The 10207-nt window shown below is 39.4% G+C and overlaps 2 protein-coding genes across 2 annotated transcripts; both read right to left on the bottom strand.

Annotated features, from left to right (window-relative positions):
• Positions 1–1738: 1738 nt before the first annotated feature.
• Positions 1739–3963, bottom strand: LOC115775858 (uncharacterized). Its single transcript, XM_030723378.1, has 2 exons — positions 3557–3963; positions 1739–2987 (listed from the first exon to the last, which is right to left on the bottom strand). The coding sequence occupies exons 1-2, from the start codon at positions 3861–3863 to the stop codon at positions 2560–2562; spliced, it is 735 nt and encodes a 244-aa protein (XP_030579238.1). The 5' UTR covers positions 3864–3963; the 3' UTR covers positions 1739–2559.
• Positions 3964–3987: 24 nt separating this feature from the next.
• Positions 3988–6782, bottom strand: LOC115775832 (uncharacterized). Its single transcript, XM_030723355.1, has 3 exons — positions 6702–6782; positions 4197–4944; positions 3988–4089 (listed from the first exon to the last, which is right to left on the bottom strand). The coding sequence occupies exons 1-3, from the start codon at positions 6716–6718 to the stop codon at positions 3988–3990; spliced, it is 867 nt and encodes a 288-aa protein (XP_030579215.1). The 5' UTR covers positions 6719–6782.
• Between the last annotated feature and the right edge of the window lie 3425 nt (positions 6783–10207).

Here is a 10207-nt window from a genome sequence, read left to right as displayed (position 1 = left end):
CAACCCCCATTCACACTTTTGTTCCAGTGACCTCAATGGGTCACTTGAAACAATGGAGCGAAGTCCCAAATTGGTTTCACCTGAAACCACTGATTGTAGTGACCAACGCCTCCTTTCACACCTTGGCACATGTGTTATTGCACATCAACAATAAAGGGTCATAACCACCTCCAGGGGACCACGCCCACAGGGGTTTAAATACTTGGATCTCTCCACCTTTGATTTGAGAACTGAAGAAGCCTTTGGGATGAGAGGTGAAACGTCTTCAAGAAACAAAAAGAAGTCCAGTCTCCTTTTTTCAAGCTCCAGAGATCTGATAATGATTGTACAGTAATGTTTCTGTTAGCTTACCTGTTGGAGACGAGCTCTCATGGATGATGTTTGCTGAGCGTCAGCATCTCAGTGATGTTAGCTAAAGAGTGAAGACAACAGGAGCAGCTAGGTTAGCTCCTATGTTTTTATTTTTTTGTCACATTAAAATCAGCATTTATTCTGAGCAGTAAACCTCTGTATGAACTGAATCAAATATAAACTTTTCAGCTGTTTTGGATGGAAAAATCTTTTTGATTTAATGTGAAACCTTATTTGAACCTTTGGACAGAGGAACATTATAGTTTAATAAAAATTCACTTTAATATGGTAAATGGACTAGCTCTTATATAGCGCTTTTCTACTCAGTAATGAGCACTCAAAGCGCTATTGCAACATGTTTACATTCACCAATGCACTCCCATCCATACAAGCACTTCCATGTTTGCTAAGCTAAGTGCTTTTTAATTAACTATCATTCACACACATTCACACTCCGACAGGACAGTCGTAGAGCAACTTGGGGTTCAGTATCTTGCCCAAGGATACATTGGCATGTAGCCTGGAGTAGCCAGGAATCGAACCGCTGACCTTCTGATCAGTAGGTGACCTGCTCTACCTACTAGTGTTGTAGTCAAGACCACCTAACCCGAGACTGAGACAAGACCAAGCCTTTTAAGGTCCGAGACCGAGACAAGACCAAGACTTTTAGGGTCCGAGACGTGACAAGACCAAGACTTTTAGGGTCCGAGACCGAGACAAGACCAAGACCAGTGCCCCATGCTACATGACACAAGAAAATGTGAAAGATGATCAGAATCATTTCTCAAATTGAGCTTAAAGATCCACATTTCCATAAAGAGTGTTAGCAGCACGTACACAAGCATGACTGACAGTGCTAAGACCCTCCTCCTGGCTCTGATTGGTTGTTTCTGACCTAGCTGTGTATTTCTGCAGTTCCTACTGGGAGTACTGGGAGAAGGCAGAGGAGCTCAATCTTTTCAGATTATCTGTCTCATACTATACTGTCATGACAGTGGGTTTTACATATTAAAACTCACTGTCATGACAGTGAGTTTTAATATGTAATATATTTTTTTTTATAAAACATTTTTTATAAAAGTTACATACTCCAGCATTAAGTTTGCTTTTGAATTAATGTGTAAGCTTTTATAAGTTTTCAAACTACATAAGAATATAAAGAAATCAGAATTTCAATAACCTAACCACGTGTGTTTCAACCATAAAATTACACAACTGTTAAATTAGGAGCAGTTTCATCATATCCCAAGCCTTAAAAAACTCCAGTGGCAAAATAATCTTTGTAAGTCCAAACTCAAGACCAAGCATGTGTCATGGCTGCTGCTGCAGCAAGGCTGAAAAGACCTCAATGCAGGACACAAAGACAAGACCTGTACTTTTACTTAACTTTATTGTACACATGTAACAAGACTAGGTTGGTTAGGGGCCAGCTATATGAAAAAACTTGAAACTAGAAACCAAAACAGTGTTTTGAAAACACACAGCAGGCAAGCCAACATGGATGGCTACACTGACAAGGACCTGACAAAGACAAAATCAGACAATAAATACACCAGGGCTAATGAGGAGTGTAACAATGGGTGAGGGGCACAGCTGAACATAATTACACAGGGGAGCCAAAACTGAACACAAAGCACAAGGAACACGAGACTGTGAAAATAAAACAGCAAGTGACTAACCATGACAGACATGCAGGCTTAACGCACGGAAACCTGACACAGACAGAATCTAAACATATGACTAAAGAGACACCTACTTGAACACAGGCTGACAACACGGGGAAGACAGAGACAAGACAAGGATGGGACACTAAGGGAAAACATAGGGAGAACTAAACTCTAAAGCTATGGGAGAGGGAACCTAAACACCACACACACAAGAAAACAATGGGAAGGGAACTAAACACAGAGAAGAGCCAAGACACGGGGACAAAACAGATACAAACATGGAAAGACCAGAACAAAGGGGAACCAGAATAATATACAAATAACTAATAACAGAATACCCAAACAATAACAAACTGAGGATCTAAACTGAAAGGAAATCTAAGACAACATAACTACAAAATACAACAAAACAGAATTTCACAAAAAGGAACAAAACACTGGGCCACAGGCCCAGGACATGACAGGATAACCATATAGTTGCACAGTGGTTGCAATAAAGTAGTAGTTGCACACCTTTAAAGTTAAATCAGTAGAAATCACTTTAAAGTAAAGTTTGGTTGCATTTTAAAAACATGAGAGATTGCAACATTCTGTGACCTAAACGTGCACGATGGGGTCTCATTATAATGCCTCCTCTACTGAAAACCCTCTCCACTGGTGCAGAGGAGGCAGGGACTGATAGCACCTTCAATGCCAAATTGTGGAGTTGTGGAAATCTGGCATGGTTTTTGGCCCAGAAGACAAGTGCATTGTCAGGATCAGAGTCACGGACGGCATCAAAGTATTTGCTTATCTGTGTTACAATACTTGAATCCTGCACTGAGCTGCGTTTCTTGTGGGCCTTGTAGCGGGACAGAAGGCGAGGACATTTAGCTGGTGGTGAATCACTGGCTGGATCCACATTCCTGGCTTCTGAGCCCGTTTCATCTTTACTGTCCATCATGTTCTCCACCTCAAAGATCAATGTGTCTGAAAAACATAAACACAATGACTGAGTTAGATTTAAAGGGATATGCACGTATCAGAGTTAAATTAAACACTTTTAGAACCTTATATAGGGCCTTTTTTAAAAAAATTATCCATTAAGTTATATTATTGCTGTTCAAAAAACACAATAGGTTATTTTATATAGTGCAGAGGTCAGTAATGAAATGATTCTATGAATAGTTATTTCTTTAGGTTACAAGATGCTGCTGTACTATATCTAACTGCTGGCCTACTTATTTAATAGTATTTGAAACACTTGGTACTTTGAGTACAGGTGCAGGTAAGTATGACGGGCTAGTATAAAGTGAGAGTTTGGATTATGAAAATAGGCATGTTACCAGCCTAATATTTAGGCTGGTAACTTTAAAGAGTATAAGGTTCAATAGAGTATACAACATAATTTTTACGACAAGTAAACAGATGAAATGAAGACTGTGAATTCCACTGTAAGCCTAGTTAAAGCTTTTATGGGCTACCAATTTAAAACATTTTAGGATTTATGATTTTGCAAATAAGACATTTATTTTCAGCAGAGAAAAATGTATACTAACCTGTCAGAGTCTTCTTAAGTTCTTCTCTGAACTTCTTCACTGATGCTGCATTTCCCCCATTGGTAACATCTAAGTCCACCCAGCTTAAGCCAAACTGCGGATCCAGCATGGTAGCAAAAAAGTACACATTGTGGTTAAAAGGTTGCTCTCTTCCGCTCTCTTTGGCCATGTTTATTTTTATAAAGATTCCAGAAAATCTTTTCATCAGAGACTGCTTGAGGGCTGCAACTAATGGCCGGCACTGCATTCGGGTCTCCTCCATCTTGAGGAGGTGTGTATTCAAGTCCAGGACAGTTGGAACCACCATAATAATGGTAACTGATTTCTCTCCTTCTGTCAGGTCTGTTGCCTCAGAAAATGGAGCAAGAACTGCACTCAGTTCCTTCAGTTGGTTCCACTCACGGGTGCTAAACACCACATCCTCATAATCCTTAGTGCACATTTCGTTCAGGGCTTTGTGGTCCAGAGCTATGAGGGCCTGTACTTGTTTTAATGTACTGTTCCAACGAGTCATGCTTGCAGCTGGAACAGTCCTATTAGTGCCAAACATAGCCTCAAACTTGTCTTTGAATTGTGAGCTGCTATGTAATAGAGTTGTGAACCGTGATGTTTTGGCTATGGAGCGGGAAATGGTCCTAACCTGCTTCATGCCATCATTCACAACTAACTGCAGAGAGTGTGCAAAGCAGGAAAGACGTTCACCTGATGACCAGGGTAATTCTGTGTCTTCTGCTAAATTAATGTCCTCCCACAAGTGCTCGTTATCTAGATTATCCTCCTCACTCTCACTGTCATCAGATTGCTGTTGGGGCATGTGTACTTTAAAAGCACATTTCATATTGCTGGCATTGTCTGTTATGATATAGCTTATTTTGTGACGAATCCCATATTCCTCTGTGATCTCCTCAAAGGCAGATGAAATATGCTCTCCAGTATGCCTGCCTGTAAAACGCCTACAGTCCAGCAGGTAGGATTCAAGTGCATAGGAATCCTTTGATTTGTAGCACACATGGGCAGTCACTCCAAGGAAGGAGCGTAGCCTGCGATCAGACCAGAGGTCAGTTGTTAATGACACAGACGACTGGGTCTTCAGTTTCTCCAAAACAGTTTCCTTGACCTTCTTTACCAACTCTGGTATTCGCCTCTCAGAAACTGTTCTTCTAGAGATTGGTCTGTATTTACTATCCATGACCTCAAGAAAGTGTTTAAAATGTCCATTTTCCACAAGTGAGATAGGCAGACAACACCCAATGATCAAATCTTGAACAATGGCTTCACTGATGGCTTGTTGCCTTGGCGATTGTGGGCTGTAGAGCTGCACTTTCTGGGTAAATGATATCGTTGGCTGTGTGACATCAGTCTGTTGCCTTGACTTGTACTCCAAGAACCTAAAAAATAGGAAAGAGGAATCAGTATATCTGGTCATGTGTACATCAATTACATCAAAAGAACAATCTTAAAAATATGTAGCAACTTCATAAATGTATGTCAAACATGTGTAATACTGTTACTGCATAGAATGACACGTGTGGGTAAACAACACAATGTAAATCAATGGTATTTTGGCCATCATATTTTTCAAATCGATAAACAAGGAAGTTACATGACTGATACGGTATGAGCCTTAGAAAGCGCACTAGTAAGAAGTTATTTGATCTGCAACTGTAAATTGGAACTTAAAAACACTGCATTTGCTTACTTCTGTTAATATGTTAATTAATTAGTGTTTGCAAAAACTTTTGAGCTACAGCAGATGTGGGAGTGTATCAGGCGGGACATTTTTTAAATATGTAGGACAATGTACTCGCGTGCTGCAGATTTGTATCTATTTAATAGTGGGTATTGTAGTGGCCTCTAACAGTTGCACATTTTACACTGTACTTGAACATTAACATTCTACTCTACATAGATCCGTTCATTTTAAATATGATGACACAGTAAATTAAAATTCATATAAGGGTTAAACAAAGGGGGTCTGATACACAGTAATAAATATCATTATCATTTCAAACCCTTCTTTGTTCTGCTTTGCTTCCACCTCTGCGCCACAATCTGGTCAGTTTGGACGCAGCGCAATCACACTATACCATGATGTGAAGTCATGCAGCCGATAGAAATACAGAGGCCTGTTGAGGAAAGCTGTTACCATGGAAATGGATTTAAATACCAAATTAAAGCCGCAAGCGGCGATAATAGGCCCTCGCCGGCCGCCGCCCAGGTGCTGGTGCCGATTTGAACCCAGCTTTTCCAGCCGTGCCTATTGTAGCGGGGGTTTTTTTGCTGCCACATATGAAAAACTGCAATGGATGTATTGACTTTATCAAAGAAAAAGATGCCATATTCTGGGCATCGCTATGGCAACGCCTTACACATTACAGTATTTTCACCTGCAGGTTTTATGTTCAGGGAGATGTGGACAATGCGTGTACCAAATTTCAGGCATTTGTATGCATTTTTGAGAAAGCAAGGGTCATTTTTCCATCGCAGAAATTTCACATTTTTTCCCATAGGGATAAAATGGGGCAGTTTTGGCATCGTCATGGGAACAGCGTCCAAAATATGACATAGGTGTGATTGACTTTTTTTATCAGGCTGACATCAGCAATCTGTGTACCAAATTTCATGTATTTCGGGCAAAGTAAGCAAAAACTTTAGTATGGGGGATTTTTCGCTTTTTCCCATTAGAATAAAATGGGGCATTTCGGGCTCCGCCATGGCAACGTGTTAGAAAATAGAGCATGGGTGTGATTGGCTTTTTTGATGAGGATGACGTCAAGAATGTTGACACAAATTTCATGCATTTCAGTGAAACTAAAATTGTGGACCTCCATACAAACTTTTGTTGCTTCTGTAGGGGGCGCTATTGCACCTAGAAACTTGATTCCCTAATTGTGGGTTCAGGCCGGGTCAGTAAACAAGTTATTAAATTTTGAGGCTGATCGGCCAAAGATTGTGCGAACGAATGCACAAACAAAATTGCGGCGAGAGACAAAAACGATCCCTTCGGGAGGCTCGGGCCTAATTATTCAGCTCGAATCAGTTACCTGTAGTCCCTGCTTCAAGATCAAAACAACTACTGCAGCAGTGATGGCTCTTTTTGAAGGGAACCGAATCTTTGGGATCCGTTCACCGCGACTGTTCTCACCCTTTCTCCTGCTGCATGAAGCCTGCATCAGTGTAGCAGCCAGGTACCACGCAGAGCTACATATGACTGCCACCATGACAGGTGACGAAAACAGAGCAATGAGCATGCGCTGTGTGCTCTTACGTTCTTACATTTTATTTATTCGCCGATTAAACAAATGTAATTTTTAATTCAAAAGGACCTTCAAAGCGCCCTGAGGCGACGGTTTGTTGTGATTTGGCACTATATAAATAAAATAGAATTGAATTGAATTAAATAGAATAATAATAGCTACTGTAGTGTGCAGAGCATTACAAAAACAAAGGACGGTTTTCACTGAGACTCGAGTCCTATCGCTCATAGTCAAGAGCCGTCACATCACTGTATTTGCAGGCTTGTCGAACAACACGTCTGCACAATAATTCAGCGTAGAAACAATTTTTTTCATCGCAAATGCAACATATTTGTCACTGTACAGCCCTGTAATTTTCAAGATTTATTTAATGGCAATATATTGGCAAGGTTAGAGGAGAAGCACGTCGGTCAACATGTCAGACGATTTTAAATCAGTAATGTCTGACGCAAACACAATTAGGTGACGTTAGCTTGTGCGCCAAGCTAGGTGGCAAATAGCTGACAAGAAACGGAAAATTGCACCCTAAATATACATGCTCTACAGTGTGAGCTAACTTAATATGCATAGCTAATATTGACAAAATGTCTTTGTGTGATGGCCAGGTAAAGAATTTCGGTAGAGGCAGATTACTAACGTTAGTTAGCTAGCTTTGCTAACATCACTTACACATAGCTTACCTTGCTTTGTGCTTCCTTTCTAGGTGACGATAAAAGTTGGACGTTGTCCCCACCGTCTCTGATAGCGAAGCACGGCAGAATTTACATGTCGCAGTATGCTTTTTTCTCGATGTTGTTTTACAAACATATTCTTTATGATTTATATAGCCGAATTTTATAATTGACGATTTGGCAGACATCTCCTCCCGCTCCCAGACAACCACATCTTACTTGGAGTGCAAGTGAAAAGGGGGCGGGAGTGACAGCGGTAGGATCAGTCACATTATTGCTCGGATTTGAATCAGTACGTTTTGCACTCAATAAAAGCAAGGATGTTAACAAATAAATTTGAGAATATTCTGGCAAATTAGTGATATTTCGACAGCTGCGGTCTCGACTGGTCTTGAAATAAAATGCCGAGTCCGCAATGTCCGAGTCCATGACAAGACCGAGACCAAATGCGGTCGAGTCCATGACAAGACCGAGACCATCAAAAAGCGGTCTCCAAGGCCGATCTCGAGTACTACAACACTACTACCTACTGAGCTACAGCCACATATGCATTGTTTATTTAATATTTATTATGATGGTCACATTAATGTTAAAAACATTGGATTAGTTTCAAATGCGTATTTTTATGGGTCCTTATTTTAATGATGAGAAAAGACAACAGGGTGATATTCACAGGTGGACAGGCTTGACCAGGTGAGGTAAGATTAAAAAAAAAACATTGATTGATCAATAAGATAATTGACGGATTATTTGACTACCAAAATAATCTTTAGCTGCAGCCCTGGTCTTCAGACATGACAACTTGTGACGGTGTGTTTACTGTGTTTGTGTGAAAAAAAAAACATTTTTAAAAACATGTAAAAATCTTGTTTATTCACAGAGATGTTTGTCACATTATTTTACATTAGACATGTATATATGTAATTTATTCACTATTTCATGTATTTAAATTGGATGATGGAGGATCTCCCTCACTGACATTAACCTGTCTGTCTGTCTGTCTGTCTGCTTCATGTCCTCCTCTCAGTTCCTGAGGTGGAGATGGAGGTTAAAGAGTCTGTCGTGCTGCCATTTAAAGCGGAAGTCAGCAAGCTTGAGGATGTGACAGTGGAGTGGAAACACAAAGACAAGAAAGTCCACGAGTATCAGAGAGGACAAAACCAGTCTCACATACAAGGACGCTCAGAGATGAAGACAGAGCAAATAAATACTGGAGACCTCAGTCTGACCCTGAAAGACCTCCAACTTACTGACAGTGGAGTCTACACCTGCACCGTCTGCAACAAGTATGGAGACAAGCTGCTACAGAAATCAGTGTTTCTCTGTGTCAGAGGTGAGTCCAACAGCTGTTTGTCCTCATTACAATCCTCCATCAATAAGATCCAAGTCAAACAGCTCCTGATGCATCATGGGAATGTGAGCTACAGAGTTTAACACATTTATCTGTCATAAAAACAAGGAAACAGAAATATTTTAGAAACTTGTTTCAAGCTAACAATAATCTTGTTATTTATTAATCAAATAAAGTGAATTCATGTTTTTATACCAAATCTGAGCGACACACTGGACGTCTGTGAGGAGTCAGAAATGAATCCATCATCAGATTCAAACACTAAAACTAATGTTTGTGTTCATAAATGTCAGTAAACACTAACTGTGCTGTGGCGTCTTCATCACAAATAATAATGGGCTTTATTTTATTTTCAACTTTTCCTGTAAAACTATCATTTTATAAACTCATGATAACAACAACAATTATATTTGAGTTTAAGAAGATCAGTAATAATAAATGTACTTGATGACCTCTGACCTAAAACCACGTATGTGATTTTGTAGCTGCAGTACCCTACAGGAAGATATGGGGGCAGTATTGCTTCCATTGTCTGCCAATAACAACAATACCAATGAAGAAGAAAGTAACATGCACAACATAACAATCATGTACAGATGTATGTAGGCGCCACATTGAGCGTGTCGGCCATGTTGGATGTGTCCAAGTGAATAGACTGAACTTCATAAACAGCCTTTCTATAAAGTTCTTTAAGTTAATGTGTTTCATTCACACATTCAAATATGCACTGATATAAACTGAGAAACTGACGCACCAAAAATAACATAACTTTCTCTGATAATTATAAATGTTAAATAATCCATGTATGTTAGGCTGTAGCATCAAACCAGCGTCTGTATTTCTAATGTTTTCATGAGTGTTTACAGCTGCTGATGTTTGTAACACTGTTACTGTGATGATAAATGTTACAATAACAGATCCTGATATGTAGATATAACATCTGCAGGTTTATGAGTTTAAAGAGCATTTTTATAATCACTGATTTTAATCAGTGGATGAATAAGAGTAAACAGTACTCTTTAATATGAATTGTTTATTTGATATTTATTGTGATTGTCACATTAATGTTAAAAATACACTGAACTGTAAGCACAGACAACAAGGTGATATTCACAGGTGTGCAGGCTTGAACAGGTGAGGTAAGATTGGAATAATCTTTGACTAATCAAAAAAAGATCATTTGTCTACCAAAATAATCTTTAGTTGCAGTTTAACATATTTGTGAAATGATGTTAACCTGTGACAGTGAGTTTACTGTCCTTCTGTAAAATCCTGTTTATTCACAGAGTTTGTCACATTATTTTCCATTAGACATGTTTATTCACTGTTTCATGTATTTAAAAATAACAGGAACAATTCTGTTAAATTACAG

This window comes from Archocentrus centrarchus, unplaced genomic scaffold (genome assembly GCF_007364275.1).
Source record: "Archocentrus centrarchus isolate MPI-CPG fArcCen1 unplaced genomic scaffold, fArcCen1 scaffold_24_ctg1_1, whole genome shotgun sequence".
In the NCBI taxonomy this organism is placed as follows: Eukaryota; Metazoa; Chordata; class Actinopteri; order Cichliformes; family Cichlidae; genus Archocentrus; species Archocentrus centrarchus.
The sequence above is the reverse complement of the archived record's forward strand: the minus strand, read 5'-3'. Positions and strand labels throughout refer to the sequence as shown.

Coding starts and splice junctions, on each gene's coding strand:
- LOC115775858 (XM_030723378.1), bottom strand. CDS start 3,863: ATGGTGGTTCCAACTGTCCTGGACTTGAATACACACCTCCTCAAGATG. Junction 2,988..3,556: donor ACTTAAGAAGACTCTGACAG/GTTAGTATACAT, acceptor TATGTTTTTCAG/ACACATTGATCTTTGAGGTG.
- LOC115775832 (XM_030723355.1), bottom strand. Junction 4,090..4,196: donor TGAATGATGGCATGAAGCAG/GTTAGGACCATT, acceptor TGGCACTAATAG/GACTGTTCCAGCTGCAAGCA.